General features: G+C 34.8%; 2 protein-coding genes across 5 annotated transcripts in view; one reads left to right on the top strand and one right to left on the bottom strand.

The window, feature by feature from the left end:
* Positions 1–20116, top strand: part of CENPP (centromere protein P) — a 156623-nt gene that overhangs the window by 61165 nt on the left and 75342 nt on the right. The gene's annotated exons all lie outside the window — the stretch shown is intronic.
* Positions 1811–19461, bottom strand: ASPN (asporin). The gene is made up of 8 exons (XM_074914581.1): positions 19170–19461; positions 13376–13643; positions 11367–11479; positions 9029–9242; positions 8542–8652; positions 6074–6167; positions 4271–4409; positions 1811–2989 (listed from the first exon to the last, which is right to left on the bottom strand). The coding sequence occupies exons 2-8, from the start codon at positions 13617–13619 to the stop codon at positions 2792–2794; spliced, it is 1113 nt and encodes a 370-aa protein (XP_074770682.1). The 5' UTR covers positions 13620–13643; positions 19170–19461; the 3' UTR covers positions 1811–2791.

Below are 20116 nucleotides of genomic sequence, written 5' to 3'. Positions count from 1 at the left end.
TTCCTTCACTAGCATTACACTTGCTCTTTGGTGGTGCTTTCAACGGAAGCACAGTTGAAAAGCACTTTGATTGAAGTCTACCTTTATCCCACTTACTTGAGGTGAAAGCTCTAAACTTAGTGTTCTACAAAGTCGATAAAAGATTTGGAAATTTTCCTTCCATTCTTCAATCTTAACCTTCTCTATGATTGAACTTCTTTAGCTGTTATGTTGCTACTTGACCACTTTTTTCCACCGGAAGTCCCTCAGATCTTTTTTAGCTCTTGATTAACCGCCGGTCATCTACAGGTTTTCCTGCCTCATCCTTTATTTGCCTTTCCTCTATCTTTCTGATAGTAAATTTTATAAGCACTGAACCTTTTGTGGAACATTAAAGACTTCAGTTTTATAACTGTTAGTAAGTAAGAATGGGTGATTATTTCAAATCTTCACGTTCTTCTTGGACAGTTAGTTGTTATTGACAGTACTTTGTGTCTCTGGTATGGGGTTATGAGCTGTTTATGGTAGTATAAGACAGGGTAGCCTGTCATTAAGGGAAGGTTCGTATTAGAGAGTACAAATGTGCACCTGGGCTCTTACGTGGAGCAGTAGGTGCTCTTGCTTGAGTATGAATGTAAAGATTTTGTGTGATGAGGATTTACTCGAGGGTAAATGACTAGCCTGTGTGGTGTGTTATTCTTTATGTAACTAGGCTGTTTCACTTGCAGTTACTTATTTCTGCCCTTGCTCTTTTCAATGTTCTTCCATGCTCCTCATAAATCTTTTAGAGGTGGCTTAAAGGGTTGGCAGTTTCCCTCTGTAGTCTTATTAGATTTGTTACTGTTGGATTTATTTAAAGTGCGACGTATAGAGAGGCTCAGTGTGTCTTTGCTGGGAATGCAGAGTTGTAGTAAAAGCTGGTATGCATTCCCTGTGTGAACTGTACATCAACAGTTCTGCGTTTCCTATGTGTGCAGTAACTAATTCCCTAGTAGAAAAATCTACGGAATGTATTACCTTTTTCTCTATACACAGATCAGACTTGTCTTCTAACACCGGTCTCTGTTTAGAGATCGTAGCTCTTCATGCATGAAGACATAGCTGTGGCTAAAGAAGTCCATGATATAAACTAGACTAACTAATGAAGAATATACTTATTAACTACTATTTTCAGTACTGATCACTGCTTTCCCCATGTTATTTGCTAGGAAATGCACTCCTTAAAATCATCTTCAGAAGCCAGGAAAAGAAAGATCCTTGGTGATAGGAAGATTTGTTTTGTGTTTCGGTTTGGTTTTATTCTACCTTGTGCTTGACAGAATATCTGTTTGTAAAAACTGTTCTTTAGTAAAAGCCTCCCCTGGTCCACTCTTCCTCCTCTCCTCAGAGGTTTTGAGTCTCAACGACATAGTGGTGCTAACAAAACACTAAATATGAAGAGACCAAGCAGATGAAAGAAAATCAGAAATTAGACTTGATGCTTATTGCTTGTTGTACTTAGGGAGGTGGTAGAAAGGCTGAGAGATTGGGAATTCCTTGGTTCTTTTGTAGTATTTTCTTCTACTACTAGTCTGTGTCATTTCCCATAGCTGCTTCAAATAAAGCATTGAATTTTTAATTTTGTGAAGAACATCAGTGATAAATAATCCACAAGGTATGTAGAGTTGGAAGAAAGAAGAATAGAGAAAATATCTAGAGAAGTCAGAAAGGTGTATAGTTATAACCTCTGAATGTTTTGACATGAACTATCACGTAATCAAGTATAAAAATGCAAGTATTCTTTAAGTTTATTTAATTTATTTTGAATCCCAATAGCAAATATACACTAAATAGATATGTAAAATATCCATTTTGTACAGTACTGTCAGTATTGAGAATTCTAAATGCTGACCTACATAAGAAGTCAGGGCAGTTGAGTTCCAGCTATCTGCTTGCATTCAGCAATTTCAAGGTACTTCCATTACTGAGGGATTCTTAACCCGTGTGATGTCAAAATATGAAACAGGAAAAAATTAAATGGAAAAAATGATTACAGTTCTTACAGATAAAAGAAAATGTTTGTGCTGGCCTAAAGGGAGTTTAATATTCATTCCTATTAAGCTTGAAGCATATGATAAAACTTGAATCCTATTTTTCAATGTTCAGAGTGCATCAAATTATATTGATAGCAAAACATTGGAGGACATTTCCCTCTTAAAGCTGCAAGAAAAAATATCAAAAACTTTTAAAGTTTTGTTGCAGGTTAGTTCTTGATATGAAACCGGCCTTTATGTCACTTCATACATCATAAAAATATGTTCTAATTTAGAGACAAAAGACCTGCAATACTGTACCTTTTCACTGTATCTTTGCTGATTATCAAAAATTGCACAAGAAGTCCTTGAAGTCTGATAATTTTTTTTGCAACTTTTCTTGCCACACTTTTTGACAGAATAAAAGGTCCTTACTGTGGAAAAAGTCACTTCCACTTGTTTTTTTAGAATTTATTTTAAAAGAAAGAATCTCAAAACTGTGTGATTTAAGTAAAGAATTGAACATTATGATAGGAAACAACAAATACAGTTTCCAGTTCCACCTCCAAGAGTCCTTCTTTAAGATATAAAGGCTTTTGTTTAAATTATTCAAATGTAGGTTGAACATTGTCAAATAATACAATGGATCCTACTAACATATTGTTTCTAATTAATTATATCTAAAATAGTAAATACTTTGTAAACTGGTTAAATAGTGTAAAATTGCCATTTTTCTGCAAATTTCAAGTATTGTAGAACTGATTTGGACAAGTTGCTTTTTGAAATGATCAACTGTGGTATCACTTCAGGAAATTTCCAAGTTGCACACTGTTTCTGGCTAAAATGCAACGGAAAGTTGAAGGCTGAACCTCCCAATACTTTACAGGATTATTGAAGAGGCTTATACCACTGTATAATGCTTTCTTCGTTCTTCTTCCTGTTGGACAGAAATCATTCACTCCCAGTTTTGCAATATGATTAGAATGAAGGAAGACTACCTGCAGCAATAAAACAGTAAAATATAATAGTTAGTATGTAAATGGGAAAAATATCTAAACATTCATTGGCATATAGGTAACCGAGGTTTGCTGTAAAATCAGTTGGATGCAGACCTTAACAGTAACAGGAATTAAAAATTTGTGTTAAACCCTTTAAAAAAGTCTCCCTCCTGCCACAGCCTCTCCCACAAAAAATAGTTATATGTTATTTTATCACTGTGTTGTCAGAATAATTGAACTCTATTCTTATGGAACATTCTCCTAACAATGCAATTTTATGTTCTCTTATAGTAAGAATTGTAATGGCGCAGTATTATATTCTCCTGTAATGCAGATTTTTAGTGATTTAATACATTTTAAAAAGTAGTCTCTAGAAGAGTTGATATTGGGAGACATTTGTCAGTATGGTTATAGGAACAGATCAGTCTAATGTTGTTGTAGCTTAAATTAGTGGAAAAAAAAAAAGTCTTGTGATAGTAGAGCTTAGAATTTAAGTCAAATAATGTACAGTGACAAAAGCAGTCTGTGTAATTTTACATTACACTGCAAGTTGATGTTTGGGTTTTGAGTTTTTATTTGCAGTTTTTGTTGGGTTTTTAAAGATATATCTCAAAATATTTTCCTTTAATTGGAAGGGAAATGAGAAGTGGGAAGAAATAAAATTCAGAGGTAAAAGCTTTTACCAAATAGCTTATCAAGTGCTCTGTCATCTATGCATTTCTTATTGTTTCCCCAACATTTGTTCTGCTCAGTATCCTAAGGTATTGTGTCATCTTATAAAACATAAATTATTTTAATTGCTATTCCAGAATTCAGGAAATAAATGTTTTGAAAACATTTTCTTGGAGAATTTGCCTAGTTCTATGTACAAATTTTAAAATCTTATCATAATTTCAGCCTCATAAATAATTTACTTTGAATTTAAGACATTTCAGCTTGGCAATGGAAAATTTTCCACTCTGGCTTGCTAATATGGAAACTATAATAAATCTGAAACAAACTTCCTGGAAACATTTTCTGGGTGTAGCATGTTGTTTTTTTGTTTGTGTTGGGTTTTTTATTTTTTGTTTTTATTTTTTTTTTCCTGGGAGTGTTCCTGCTGTTTGGTGTTGTTTATTTCTTTCAGTACATACGTGGTTCCAGGTTTTCCAAAAACAAGTGTGAGGTCAAAATATATGTGACAGTGAATTATGTGTTTTAATTATGTCCTAGTCACTATGGAAGTGTGCAAGTCAAACAACTCGTAACTAGTAGAGCTTTCTATTAAGTTTAGTATATAACCTGCAGATATTTCAATTCGGGTAATCCAGGAGGAACTTTCTTGAGCTTATTTTTTTCAAGATGGATTTCACGTATGCTTGGTATGTTGGCAAAACTTCCATTTTCCACATCTTTGATTTTATTATTCCCAAGGCCTAGCCTAGAAATAGTACAAGGAACAATTAATTAAAGGTTCACAACAGCATTGAAGAGCATACTCATTTTTTTTTAAGATTGACATACACAGGAGTAGACATGGGGGGAAAAAAATAGGGGAAAATGATGAAATCTTACCTCTGATAGGAAAAAAAACCACCATTGATATAACAAATAATTTTTCTTCTTAATTTAATCTCCACTTAAAGGAGAGCAGCTAGCCCGATGTGAGCAACTGTCCAGTTTTGCGTGCAGTTTTTCTACTTTTAGTGGCAAGAGTTAAAATTATAGACATCAACCAATCTACTTGTAAAATAAATCCTGCTGTTTTATCAAGTACTGTAGCTACAAAGTATACACACAGTAATAAAAGGTGGTGTTCTAATAAATAGCCAAAGAAGAGCAATTCTTGTAAAGAAACAGTTGTATATATACAGCTTAGTAAAAAAAAATCTATATTTTGAAAAAAAGCAGGACTACCTTCTTTCCTACTTCCACATTTTCCTGAATTTAGGCCTTAGATTTTTTGCTGTAAGACTTAAGTCTGCATTGCTACAGAGGTGACTGAGAAGGTGGAGGCACTGGACAGTTCAGAATTGCGCTCTCCATGCATCCTGCAGCCTCCTTTTTCTCCTTTCTTTCTCGCTTTCTTCAGAAATTGAAGTTTGTCAGTTCAGTAGTTTTTCTTTGATAATAGTTTCTATTACCAAATCCAAAGTTCAGTGCTGCTCAGTTGTATTTACAGAGTACTTAACTGAGCTTTACAGAAAGAACGTTCTTATTTTGTCCTACATCAATGATACTTTCCTCAGAAATGTCTTTTTTTTTTTTTTTTTTCCCCTCCTTAAACCCCATCACATCTGTAAACAGTTATCAAGTTGTTTCCTTTACTAGCTACTGTATTTCTCCCAGACTAGTTTCAGGAGGCGAGTTTATCTTCTCTCGCAATTTCCCAGTTTTCCCATATGTTTGTATAAAAAAAAAAGTCTCAAATTTCCCTTTTAATGCTATCCTTTTATATTTTCCTTTAGGGTGTGTATGAAGTGTATCCTTCCAGTACACTTAGGCCTTCTCTGGAATTAAAAAGATATTATGAGTCTTAAATCCTATAAATTTAGTTGCAAGAAAGGCATTTTCTTCCTAAACCAGCAATCAGTTGGTGGTGTTGTATGCCTCATTTTGGGGGGTGATTTGTGAGATGAGTGCCCAAAGAGTTAAAAATGCCTGGGCCTGATAGGGAACAGGCTGGAGAAAAAAGCTGAATACTGCTGATAAATTACATAACCGCAAAGGTTCATATATTTTGAGAAATACATGCAGTGCTCAATTGAGGTGTATTACTACTAGCACATTAAGAGATATTATATAAAAGCCATGCAATATTACCCCAACACTCAGGTGCCATGAGGTAAGAATTTATGGTGTCTACATTTTATAATCAGATGAGGTTCTTAACATACACTTCTATTGGGAACTGACAGGCAAGACGTGATAATAAGGCTGAAGTTTGGGGAGAGTTTTGCTGTGTGTGTTTTTTTTAAAAGTTTGATCTTATTTATAGCAGTTGTTACTAAAACACTTAAAATTTTTAAGTTTTTTTCATGAGAACTATCAAAAAAGAGATCCTGATTTTTTATCAAATCAAAGTGTTTTGCATGGGAATTTTACCTTTGAAGATTTTTATATCGGTTAAAATCTTCAAGTTCGATCGCTGTGATCTTGTTGTCATCTAAATGAAGTTCTAGTAGACTGGAGGGCAATTCTGATGAAAAACAAATGCACAGTATGAGAAAAATAAGCCAACTTTTTTTTTTTTGAAAATTTATTATGTTCCAAAGAGCTTCTTTCCTTTGTGTTTAGGATTGGGTGAAGAATTTTGGGTGTGGTTGTCTGCATGCAAGAAATGACTGTTAGATACAAGTGTGTTACTTTTTTAAAAAAAAAAAAAAAATCACCATCAATTGGTTTGAAATAACTACTTAGAAAATTAAGATGTGACAGTGCATATGCTAATGTAAAGATTTCAGAGTTACAGAATTTGGTATAATTTTGCTACCTTTGTTTACAATCGCTTTCATGTACTTTTGGTTAACCTGTCAAAGATGTAAATTGTATTTTATGTACAGTTATCTGACAGTTGGCAGTCAAAATCCTAGCCCTGTGGAACCAGTGACAGGTTATTGTAGATACATATTTTATTCCACATGATGTAACAGTTGCACTGTTACAACTCCTAAGGTGTGACCCGGGAAGAAAGCTTTCAGAACTCTCTAAGCAAAATGAGATATGTTGTATGCTCTTTCCTGTGCTGGCACGCAGGGTGTTTTCTCATCTGGTACCAAACAGTCCCAATTCAGACCTGTCAGTGAATGGACCAGGAGGTGGAGAATTTTTTACATTATTCTTCTATAATAGCAAGGGTGGTGAAAGATAGTCACAAGTTACTATTTGCTGATCTTATCTTCAGTTTTTCTCACATCTGTCTAGATGGCACCCTGACACCAAGCAAGACAAGCCACATGTTTCTGTCAGTAATGTGGCTTAGCAGAGCATTGCTCCCATTGCTGAGTGCTGTAGCATTGCAGTACTGGAGAAAAGGGCTCTGCTTTACAGTCAGTCTTGATGCAGGTTGACATGTTTTGGTGTTTGTTTGGGCTTTTTTCCAGTTGACATTCCAGTTTACAATTTCACTGGGTGCTCTTGTGTCTGAGTTACAATATTGAGGGAAGAGTACCCGTCTGCCCACTTCAGATTTTAAGTGCCTTTTGTAAGTTACAGTTTTTTAATCTTTTGTATTGTCATAACATTTGCAGATAGAAGGACCTGCAAACTTAGTGTCCATTTGGTTAGAATGTGTTCACCATTAAATCCAGTTGCTTTATGATTTGTTTCTATATTTGACACCACATATTGGATCTCATTTTGTGTTTCCTTATTGGAGATTATAACTAAGACAAAATTTGAATACTTTTATGTATGATTTTTTGTGATAAGTGAGGAGATGGTGATATGATGATACTAGGAGAATATATTTTGTGTGTGTTACCATAGGAAGCCAGATAATTTCTGATTTAAAATTACCTTAACAGTTGGGATGAGTTGGTTTTTTTGTTCGTTGTTGGGTTTTTTTTAGTGTTCTTTTCTACAGGGATGCTTTTGCATATATATCTATTTACAAGAAAAGATTAAATTTAATAAGAAACAAGTTCTTTCTTGCAATGATCCAGAAATAAATATCTTGAGGGCTAACATTTCGTTTCCCTGTAAATTAATGAATGATAAACCATATGGTATTATGGTTTGTTTCCTCCCTTTTTCTCTTAGCTAGTTTTGAGCAGTTGAAAATCAGGGTTTGGTTAAATACTGTGGTGACCTACAGAAGATGCAGGTAAAATGTTGTACTGAGTTCCTTTGTGCTACTTTCTGTGTGTAAAGGTTGGTGATTTGTAAAGTTAGTGATTTAATTTATTACTATCTTCAAATCACAAGTTAATTCTTTTAGATGGAGTGATTTAATTTTGTCGTATTTTATGTTGGATTTAATTAAAATATTAATATTACATTTCACTTAGCAAAACCCCATTAAAAGATGTGTAAAGTGCTGTACTGGGTTTTGCACTAAGGTGGTTATATTGCGGAACATATTTGAGCTACAGAGCCACTTGAAACATTCAAGATTTAAGTTAGAAATTTTGGGGTTTCATTTTAAATGCATAAAGGAATTGGGAATTTTGTATCCCTTACGACCCAGATGAAAAATTAGGGGGATTATTTTTACGGATTTTTGAGGGGCTGATGTGAAACTTGTTAAGTGACATCTTTTTATCATTTTGTTCACTTTGTTTCTCCTGAAAAGAGTCTCTGGATGACTCTGAGAGAGGAGTGGACTGCCTGATGGAGAGAAGGCCGATGAGGGGCTGGAGAGCAAGTGTGTGTGTATGTGTGCATGCACGCTTTTGAGATGTCAAATTGGATGGTAAGTGCAAAAAGAAAAATAAGGTAGGAGGTGCTTTGGTAGTAAGGAGCAGTACAAAACAGTTTACGAACATTTTAATGATCATATATATTAAAGTATTTCATTTAGGAATATACTACCCTAGGTATAGGTAAAATAGAAAAGGAAAAATAAAGCATACCTTTAGGAATTGAAGTTAATTTAGCTTCTGCAATTCTTATATGATAGATATTTACTCCTTCGAAAGCCCCTGGCTCTATTCCATCATTGTTAAGAGGATTTGCACTCATTTCTGTCCAAGGGGGAAAAAAAAATATTTATGGCATAGGAATTTTGTGTATGCTAGACTGAGTTATAAACAGCTGGTTTAATTTTATTTATGACTTCTGATGTTCTAAGCATCAATTAATGTTTAGCTCTGATAACCTAGTCTGTGGGGTGGAAGTCACAGCTTTCAGTGAATAAAGGCTCTCTAACTTGGCTTGCAGAGTTACCAAAAACTTGACCTGTGTAGCAACTTCACGTAGAAAGTAAATTATGAAAGATAGTTTCCACAGCATGGATATCTCCTTAAGAGAAAAATTGCACTTTGGGGAAATGTTTGAATGAAAATTTTATGTAGTATGTTACATTTTTAATAAAGACATTTTCTACTTAATTGAACTTACCTAAAACATGTAGAGACTTCATTCCTTTAAATATGTCCTTGTTGATTTTCTTAACCTTATTAGCATGAATTCGGAGCTCTGCTAAAGTCTTTGGTAGATTTATTGGAATCTCAGTTAGCTGGTTATGGGACAAATACAGTCGTCGTAGCTTCTTCGTTGGTTGAAAGGCTTTTGGATGGATCTTGGATATTTTATTGTTGTTCAGAGCCAGTGCCTATGAGATATGGGAAGAGCAATAGAAAGAAATTTTTTTTATATATGAGTGTTATGTTTATGAATTTTAAGTAATGAATTTGATATATAATTTAATAATTAAGTATTTTAAATATTTTTCCATCATATCAAGTTTTAGCACTTTGTATGGACATTGGGTGTTTCGATTGATGGTGAAAAACAAAAAAAAAACTCTCCAGAGACTGGAGCATTGGCTAGAAGGTAGGGAAAAATCTAGTCAGAGCTGACGAGGTGATAATGGATAATGAGAAGAGCTGGCAAAAAAATACATTTGTCTTCATGTATTTTGTGGGATTGTATAGGGATTATATTCTTTTTGTTGTTGTTCCTTAATGCAGACAAATTGTCAACACTCAAAATTTAATCTCTTATTTCAGCATAATACCGCAAAGTAAAAGTTAGAGTTTTAATCTAAATTTCTTAAAAGTTAATGTCAGTGCACAGCTGATATACACAGTTGAATTCATATCTTATTTGCCATAACTTTTCAACTCCTGTGAAGTTAAGTCTCTCCTGTACAGTACACTAGTACTGTTTGGAACAGTTTTCTGTTCTTGGTTGCTATGTGTTATCAGAGATTTTGTAATGAGTTACTACAGACAACAATATGAGTTATCTGAGATTATTTTGTGTGTTAAATCACATCTCTGCATTTCCGTACCTAGACTACTCATTTTTGTTACTTTTTAACTTCTTTGAGCTGTTGATGCCATCTGATCTCTGAAATTGTGGAAAAAAAAAAAAGTAGAGCAGAGCAGAATTATTTTTTTCCACTGAAAAAATGAGGGTAGCTTAAGCAAACAAACAGGAAATGTTTCTTTCTAATCCAAGTTGCCATCAGTGCCTTTGCTAAGTAAACTAGTACTGAGACACATTGTACAAAGTGGACTTTGCTTTCAGTAAAAATTTAGGCCTTGCCACAAATTAACTGATGAGAAAAACCAAAAAAGCTCAGTTTTCAGTTATCACATAATTAAATGGTGACTTTAATATATAATGTGGTGATTGCTAATATATTCCAGTGACTTTCTCAGTCATTGGAGATTAGTTTCTATAGGATCTTTTATACTGAATATAAACCACAATTAGTGTGTTTACCCCTAACTTGCTGGTTAAAACCATTGTGTGCCCGGACATGTGATACTTAAGGGGAATTGAAAGCACTTTGTTGCAAACAATGAATTTATATGGTTGCTGTATTTTCTGTTCTAGCTTACCCCACAATAATTAGCAAGCTCATTCATAAACACTTAAATTGGATAAATTTTCAATTCTTGATCAGAAGCTGGATACAATTGAAAAGCATTTATCTTAGTTTAGAAAGACATGAAACACACATTAATGTGAAATAGAATGTCAATTTGCTATAACTTGTCGAACAATTTGTCACTGAGAATTTTAACATTGTCAGTGTTCTTGGGTACTGGATCTGGAGTGACACCTTATGGAAATAAGTATTCCAAACCAGACTTAATCTGCCTTTCCAGACCTCTGAGACTCCCCTATTTTCTTTCCTTATAAAAAGGGGTTGTTGTGTACCATAAGTATCTAGATTCATCAGTTGCCAGTGATACTTATTTTAAAGCCTGTCTCTACATGCATACTAGAGTGTGTTAAAAATAGTAAAGCACCCAACGTTTTCAGTAATTCAGTGTTGGTCTGCTTTCCATTCAGGTCAACTGGATTTGTAACGTTAGTTTGTGCTCTATATGTTAGTTGTATGCTGTGTGCTTTTGAAAGTAGCCTCAGAAAATACCATTCTAGTTATTTTGTGGGATAAAGTTCTTTCTGCTGTTTTACAGCTAAACACATAAAAAAGGAGCACTTGTCTTGCAGCCTTCAAAACGTAAGGAATGCTTCTGTGCGTGCTGAGGTCTTGAGTATCTTTTTAGTGAGATACACGTGGTACGTTTTCTGGATGTTGTAGAAAGTAGCATTGTTCTTACAGCTCAAAGACATTTGCTTCTTACTGTGTGGGAGCAGTCAAATATGCAGACTTCATTTTTATGGATCCTATCAGAGCAGAACGTACCACTTGCATCTTAAAAGTATAAAAATATTTCAGAATCCTAAGCATTTCAAAATTGGAAAATAGCAAGCTTACATAAAGTGATGTGAGTCCTTGGAGATCATTTTCCTTGACCTCTTTAATTTTGTTGTTTTGAAGGTCAATCATACGAGTATCTGGTGGAATGTTGCGAGGTATTGATGTCAAACCTGTTTAAGTATGTGACATAAACAGAAACATTATGTGCCTCTATTTCCAAAGAAATTAATTGCTAAACAGCAAAACAGAGTAAGAGTGATTATTATTGCGGGAAAGAAGATATGAACAGCCATAAAGCAAAGGATAGAAAGGAGTATTTGATAATGAGGGGAACTAATCATGTAAGACTGTACAACAAAATTGTGAGGATGGTTTCAGGAGGAGATGCTGCTTCCCCTGACCATGAAAAGCTCGAATGGGGTGCTCATTGCAGATTCTTTGCATTTGTGACATGCCTTAGAGCACCAGTTGTTCTCCAGGGAAACCGCTTCAGTCCCTGGAGAAAGCAGCCCTCGGAGGACCCGGGGCTGTGGTTCTGTACTGAGGAACAGGGCTGTTGCAGAAATCCCTTATGACCACTGCTCAGTGTTTGAATGCTCTTTGCTACCTCTGCACTGCCCTATCCCTTGTACTGGCACAGCTGCTTTTATAGCCGTACAGTTAACATCAAGGCTATTCTTCGTGAAAGTAGACAAAAGATTGTCATCCAGCTGCCAGTTCTTAATTACCAGTTGTATAAATTTCCCAATCCTGTTAATTTTTCAGTTACAAAACCACTTCAGTTCACGCCAGCTGACATCCTGAATCAGCAGAAGAGACTAGCAAGAGATAGTAATTTTAATTTCAGTGGAAATGCTGATGTGTAAAATGATAAATAAGGTTCAGTTTATTAATAATTATTCCATAATTAATAGGTTAGTTATTTAAAGATGAAGTCTATTAATAGGGATTTTTTCTAGGTGTGAACTCAAGGGTGTTTGCAATCTCTGTACCAGATGCAATAACCACAGCTTATTGCTGTCAGCAAAAGTTTATTTTGATTCCTTAATAATGATGCATTTTAAAAAACCCCAGCAATTTATGTATTGATTCAAGATTTCTTAGACATGAAGAGTCTAGGATTGAGTTCAGGATGGTGGCAGAGCTGTGATGAGAACAAATGTCACTGTGTTAGTGGCAGGAGCATAGTCCTCTGATTACCTTGAATCATAGGAAAACTTCAATGAACACTAATTCAAATTGGAATGATTAATAATAACTTCATATTTAGGGCCAGTATCTGCCTGCAACAGTGACGGTAGCAGGTTTGCCTTTGGTTAAAATGTTACTAGGGATGTGCACCTTAATGGAAATTCAGCGGAGCAGATACACTCTGGTATTACATTTCCTTGTGGTTTATTTATGGCCTCTTTTTCCTTTATATTTTCTTGTCATTCCTGTTGCTTTGTAGTTGTGAATGAAGTACTTCTTTAGCCATACTCTTTTTTGAGAGAGGGGACTAATAGCTTGTCTAATGCAAACAGCAAGCTTTTGTGCTTCTCTGTTGGGATATAACTTCGTGAAAGTAACTGAAACAGGAGAAAGGGTAATCTAAAATGTAAGTATAAGCATTTTTGCATTCTGTGATTATTCTCCTAGTGGATAAAAAACTGTGGATTATATGTACTTACCAACCCCAGTAGATATTCCATTAAATGGTTTTACTGTTAATTCTTACAGATATAGGTAACACATGCACATTTGTTTCCTTTGTTACATGCCTTTCCATTCTGTGCTGGTAGAATAGAAGTCACTGCTAATGGAAGGTGTCTCTAGCAGTTGATTAATTTTCTAAACTGATGTGCATGAACTCATGTTATAAAAAGTGCTGGACACAAAATAGTTGCTGACATTTAATTAGATACAGTTTGCAAGCCTAATTGAAAAAATGTAAGCTCCTTGTGAAAGTCACTTGTAAAGGAATACGTGACTGTGTGCAATTTATGGAGCTGTAGAATTCATCTTTTAAAAGGCAAATCCTCCAAAGGAGAGGCTAGTAGAGAACAGACACATGAATTTGTTCTTACCTAGATCAGAGCAATGGACAACTCTCACATAGCACTGGCATCCAAAGGGACATATTGGGAAGAGATCAAAAGGAATTAGTGGTATAATTGGTTCGGTGGTTGGAAATAGAGAATTGTCATCATCGTCATCATCATCATCTTCCATATCTTGGAGCATCATATTCTTTAGTGTAAAATATGAAGGACCAATGAGAGGCTTGGCAGAGCACAAAGCCAAGAAGAGGAGGAGTGTGTATTCTTTCATATCTTCTAAATCACGATAGTCAATCTTGAAGAGGAAAATAAACAAACAAAACAACCCAAACACAAGAGTCAGTCAATGTGAAACAGCAAATAAGTGTACTTGATCTACTTACTTCACTCACTGCTGCAGTCTCTGCTCCTGAAAAAATGATCTGTTATGAATATTATGGTTTAATTGGTATATGCAAGATAAAGAACATTAAAATTACTCTTTAAAAGATAATTATTATTATAAAATTATGTGCTATAATACTATTAAAATATTAATTTTTCAGACATTAATGCCATATCAGAGTGTTCTAGTTGAGTTTAAAAAATAGGATCATCATTTGCTTCAGTCTTTGAAGTGTAATCTTTGTAGCAAATAATACCAGAACTTGGAATTGGGTTTATTTTATTCTTTCTTAATGAAAAAATATTTTTAATGGGATACATTGGCATGTGTTCATTGCTTGTATCTAGAAAATTGGGAAGTACTTGATTAGCAGTACATAAAATGCACTCATCACGATACTCCCTACACACTTCTAATTAAACACTTCTTATTCTAATCTGGAAAAATAGATAGAGTTTTCAGTCCTGACAACAGCTTTTCATCAATTCCAGCCATTCGTATATTATTGCGATTGACAGAAGTTCACCTCTGTACTTTAATGTGAGCACATTTGTATATGACTTTTATTTGATGAGAGCTCTTGTCTCTGACAAGGGCTTTGAGGTTATGAATCTGTGTCATTTGGAATCAGTAGCTCAAATTACATCCAGAACAAAGTGGGAAACCAATATGTGTGCATATTTTTTTAATAAACATTTTTTTTTTCAACCTAGCTTTGTTGTCCTAGGGTCTGTATGTGATAGCTATGCAGCCAACTGAAAAGAGCTCAAAAATGCATCGTGCTTGAATTTAAGGCCATAAAACACACCATCTTCCTAGATTACCCATAACTTGAAAGTGTCTTTCCTGTGTAAATCAAAGGTTCTTCAGTCTGGAAGACAGAAAGATGTTGGATCAGTTAGAGAACCTTCAAAGCAGAAAACACCATGTCAGATAGCTACAATTTGTTTTTTTTCTGATGTTCTTGAGAATTCACAAGTTATGAAGGACTTGGAAACTAGATTTGTCTTCAGAGAAATGCGGCAGATTCTGTCTCATTACAGCTGTTCTTTCAATTTCATTCAGGTTCTCTTGAGTTCTAATTTTACCAATTTCTTTCCCACCCGACTGGGAAAACCAGGAGTGCAGCCGTCCAGTATACTGGGTTACTTGAGCAATCACGATCCATCGGTCAAACCCTGTAGGTATTTTCTACATACTCTGATTTTATTCTAAAGATTTTCTTGACCAAATAATCCTTTAAAACTAGACACAAGGGAAAACAGAGATAGTAAGAACTGCCATAGGATGTTTTGCAACTCTGTGAGAAAAGACTGTACATTCAGCCCTCAGCTCTGCATTGTTCCCCTCCAAAGCCCAATTCTGCAAGTTGTTCAGATCCGACAACAAGCTGTGCAAACCAGGAGGGGCTGCTCTAAATTTTATTATGCATATCCTGTTTATAAAAATGTTTCTATTTAGGCTATCATAGACCTCTTTAGGGAACTACTAAACGGATGTCAATTCTTGTTTGATCACCTAATTGAATGCTTGCTAATCTGTTTATAGCTGAAAAAGTCTTTATGTAGGCCCTTTGGCATTGGTCCTCAATTGCAGGAAGAGGAGTACACTCGTTAGTACAAGGGTGTTGACTTGGTTTATTCAAAATTCTGAGGTTTTGTATTGGTTTTTTCTGTACAAGGTCATTTTGATGTTTCTTGGTTGTGGTTCTTAACAGCATTAAAATGTAATGTAATTAAAAATTACTTTAACTATATATGTTTCTGGGTGCATTAAAAAAAAGCTAACAGTATTTAGATTATGTAAAACTCACCCTTTCAAAAAGAATGTAATGACTCCTTCGCTGCTCCCCCCAAATACATGTCTGAAAACGAGGGCACAATATACTTCGTATCTTGCAGGTACACAGCATATAACTGCAAGTTTAATATTTATTGTAGTCTTCCAGTTGCATGCTCATTTGAGTAGTGTGTGTTATCTTTTACTGATTTAACAGTCTTTTAAAGGAATCCTGACATATATTTTTCCCATATAGTCTCCTTTGTGTTCAAAATAATGTTCTCTTTCATTGCTCCTAGAATTTTATAGTTGTACTTGGTAATCCTATACAATGTGTTTTCTTGAAGAGTCTTGGAATAAAAACACTGCTGGGAATAAGATGTGGAACCTACCTTTGTTTGGAGAGAATTGCAGTCATGTCTGGTGGTACACCTTTGGAATATTTGGCCCTTTCAATCTTGTATTTCAGCTTCAGCAAAACAGTCAAAACGTTCAATACTGTAGACATACCATTGATTAGGAGGAGATTGAAGCCTTTCAGACTTTCATCTTCTCCTTATTCTTGGACAAGTACGTTAATGGCTGGGTTTTCACAGGTAGGCACTCAGGCTGCTCTTCTACTGCCTGCTTAGGTATTAAGTGACAAAATGCTTTGTGCTTTATTCAGTGTTGTTGTACAATTTCTGCATATAAGATATCAAGTGTCCTAGCATGTGTCATTTCTTGGGACATCTAAGTCCCTGCTGGCTTCTATTTGTGGTAGGCACTGGATGTGTAGTTTTACTGTCTAAAAGATACTCTTTCATGTATGTTCCTGAAATGCTTCTGGATCTGGTGCTAGGAAATTGTCTTATGAAACAATTTAAAAATCTGTTTCCATACTAGTATCTGTAGCAAATGGATTGCATATTTCTTTTCAGATATTAAAAAAACCTAATTATGATTTTGAACTATGAAAAAGTTGAGGCTGTGATTAGAGTGCTGGCCAATTTGAACTCTTGAAAAACATGTTCTACAAAAGTAGTGTTGAAATATGTCATTGATTACATGTACTAGTTCTGTGAGTTCAATATCTTGGAAACAAGTCCCTTTACAGAAGGAAGATTGAGTTGTGGTACTTTGGTTTTTGTGTTGATTTTTTTTTTTTCTTCTCCCTAGGAAAACAAAAAAGCCCTTGCTTCAACTTCCCATTTGGCCATTAGGAAATCCTTACTGCTAATTGGCTTTGTATTTAGGGGTGGTAATCAAGTTTGATTCCAGGTTCACACTGGCCAAAGAACTGCTAAAAATGAATTCTAAAGAACTGGATTTTATGGAGGTTTTAATTTATTTTTTTTTTCCTGGCTGAGGCTTTGAGGTTTCCAGTAAATAGATTTTGATATGTCTTTGTTAGAAATGCTTTGACTCTGCAGCTCATCTCAAAGAACTTATACAGACTTTCTGCATGCTTAAACTTCATGAGTAAGAGAATTAAAAGAAAATGAAAGCTTAAAATCCAAGAACCTAGTGATCTTTCAGGAAATCCTTTAATTTTATCATGAGAATTCTATGAAATAATTGTTTCAGAAATTACAGTTCATGGATACAGCTGTACTGATGGTCCACTGCTGCCACTTGAGTCTAGTTCTGTTACCAGGGACATATTTTCAGTTCTCTTGTACCAGCTCTTCCTCTCAGGCTATTCACTGAGCTGATTGAACTCACTAAACCAGCATAAAACTAATGTGTGCAAGAGAAAAAGCCCCAACACATTATTTCCCTGTGAACAAAATGAATCCGTCTGAGTATCAGAGCCAGCACAAAGGAATGGGTGGAACCAGCCTGGTTTAAGGGGAAGGAAGATTAAAAAGGGAGAGAGGGAAGGAGAAGAGATGGGACAGCCATTCTTGACATACGCAAGCTGTAGACAGGCTCAGGTGTTGATTAATACCATGAACAGATGACGGTTGCTTGGACAAAGTCTTGTTAATTCTCATTTTTACAGACCAGAATGTTGAAGATGAGTTTTAGGAAGTGTAGCATTTTCAAGGAGGGCTCACATACCTCTTCTACACTTTCTTTGTAGCAATCTTACTTATTCTTCAGTACAAAAAGCTTCTGAATAGCACCTTTTCACTGGAACACTAGCCACCCCAAAGTGAGATAATTGAATGTGGAGAGTACATTTTACGTGTAGAGATGCTGTAAAGCTGACTTGCTTTCCTGAAGTATGTAACAATTCAAAAATCACTGTGCTAAATGTTTGGGACATGCTTATCTGCACTGATGTGGTGATCTTTGCCAAAACTCACATTGCCAGACAGCACATGGATGATAGGGATCATTTATGCTATTAGCTTAGGATAACACTTAGAATTTTTAACTAATTAAATGCAGGTGATGTCACAGTATGTTAATCTGATTAAAGCCTTTTAGAGGTTGTGTCAAATTCCCACACACAACAGTTCTGTGACATGAAAATTCTAAATATGAATTATGGGAAGAAAAACACTTTCTGTGAGGGTCAAAGTTATGTTGTTGATATAGGATATGTGCATTTAAAAAAAAAAAAAAAGATTAAGTCTGGATTCCTTGGCAGTTGCATGCCAGTCTTGCAGCATGTGGTCTGTCTTGTCTTACCAGTTATGACACTGAAGGAGTTAATAGGTAAAGTTTTAAAACATAAAGACTCTAAATTATATTTAGAAATCACTTCTGTTACCGGTGTACAGAGGTGAATTTCCTATGGCATTGTTTCTGAAAAGGAAATGTTTTAATGACACAGTGGTGGTCTTTACAGAGGCAAAGAAAAATCTCTGTGTTCATTAATAACACAAATCATTGCACTGTGCACAGATTTTGTCCAAAGAAAGGCAAGACCATAGCTGTTTTGAAAGCTATATTTAAAAATAGTTCTGGTTCTATTAGTCATTGTCCCATTCCTGAAATAAAAGGAGTTTGTGTTTAACTCTTTGTCTACTCTATTCATTTACTTCAATTGCTTAAGAAAAACAGAAGGAAATTTTTTTGTTAGTAAGATTACTGAAGAAATGATCTTGTCTTGAGAAATAGCCCAATATTGAAGTTATGTAGTATAATAATGAACAGCATGTTTACAAAGTAACTTACATTTAGAGAGTATTTACTTTTTATGGAAAATGGTTTGACTCTTGTGTGTTACTGAGTATGACCTATGAGCATTTTTAGGCTGTGGCTCATCTACAGTTCACTCTTTCATATGTCATTTTTGATTGCTTTGCTGATATCTACTTAAAAAAAAAACCACAACAACTTGAATACCAAATTACACAAAGTTGACACTGACTTGTAATTATAAGAACTGCTATAATTGTAGAATAGATTTGCATATATTATAATAACTGAGGGGAAAAAAATTTATTGTCAGTTAAGTCTTTCTGACCAAGCTTTCTTTAATAGCTAAATAATTCACTATAGTTTTTGGTGGGATTCTTTTTTATTATTATTGCTTTGCAGCTCAGATGTAGTAAACACAGAATTATTTCAGCTGCAAAGTAGATTTCCAAACGTTCCATTAAAAAAAGTGGTATTTCTAACTCTAAATTACCTGACACTATTAATATTGATATAGTGACTGGCAACCTGCTGTTTAATTCTTTATTGCTAGTTATATAGAATAGGTATTCAAACTGGACATACCTTGCAAGTTTAATTCTTCCGGAAGCACTGTGATGATCCACCTGAGATCTTTATGTCCAGTTATTTCATATTTTTTCAGGGGAAAAAAAAAAAAAAAAAAAAAGAGATAAAAAGGAAGTTAGGCTGAGTTCTGTGAAATCTAAAGTAAGTATATAAAAAAATTCCACTTCCAAACTTCTTGATCCTCCTGGCACCGTGGGTGATACCAGAGTAAAGTGCTGCTTCAGATTAGCCCATCTTAATACTGAAGAATGATATTAAGACGACTTGTTACCACTCATATGTTTTTCATCACTGCCTGTATTCCAGCCAAAACTTCTGGCTTAACTCTAGACGTCTAGTGGAAGACTTTGTAAAACCTGTAGTTTAATAATAGTTGACACCAGGCCATTGGAAGTACAGTGAGGTCCATTTCAGGTCATTCCTGCTGTGGAATCACACTTATTTATGATTTCATTAGCCATTATTCTTTAAAAAGTGTGACTTGAATGAAAGTATAAAACCTTAGCCAGGAGCAGGGTAAACCAATAACATATAGTGATCAGCATGTTGCCAAAGCTTTCTAAAGCTATAAAATTAGGACTTTATGTAGTTAAGTATAAATTCTGCCTCTTGCTTCCAGTAGACAACTCTCTGGCTGGGGAAAATGATTGAAGAATGTAAAATGTAGATCAGTTTTCATTAGTCAGCATAGTTAATTTATTTCTCTTGTGTATGAGAAGTAATGCATATCTTTTATTTAAAACTGACAATATTTGCAATTTTCTGAGGGTTGAAGTTGTGAGTTTAAAGTCTTTGAGAATTTGCCCTGTAATAGTTTGCACTGATATGCACATCACAATATTTAGAAACTGGGTTGTTTACCTTTTGTAGGCTGCTTGTTTATGTATACTTTAGAAATATGACTAATTGAGTTTACCCAAAGCAAGTTTGATAGTCAGTGTAAC

The sequence above is a fragment of the Athene noctua genome, chromosome 10 (assembly GCF_965140245.1).
Source record: "Athene noctua chromosome 10, bAthNoc1.hap1.1, whole genome shotgun sequence".
In the NCBI taxonomy this organism is placed as follows: Eukaryota; Metazoa; Chordata; class Aves; order Strigiformes; family Strigidae; genus Athene; species Athene noctua.
Note: the sequence above shows the minus strand (reverse complement) of the source record. Positions and strands in the feature narration are given on the sequence as shown.

Bases quoted from the DNA above. Each gene is read 5' to 3' on its own strand.
- ASPN (XM_074914581.1), bottom strand. From the start codon at position 13,619: ATGAAAGAATACACACTCCTCCTCTTCTTGGCTTTGTGCTCTGCCAAG. The intron at 8,653-9,028 runs GTAAGTTCAATT...CCCCTTGGACAG, and splicing joins GAAGTCTCTACATGTTTTAG to AAATGAGTGCAAATCCTCTT. The intron at 2,990-4,270 runs GTTATATACTAA...TTATTGCTGCAG, and splicing joins CCGAATTGAAATATCTGCAG to GTAGTCTTCCTTCATTCTAA.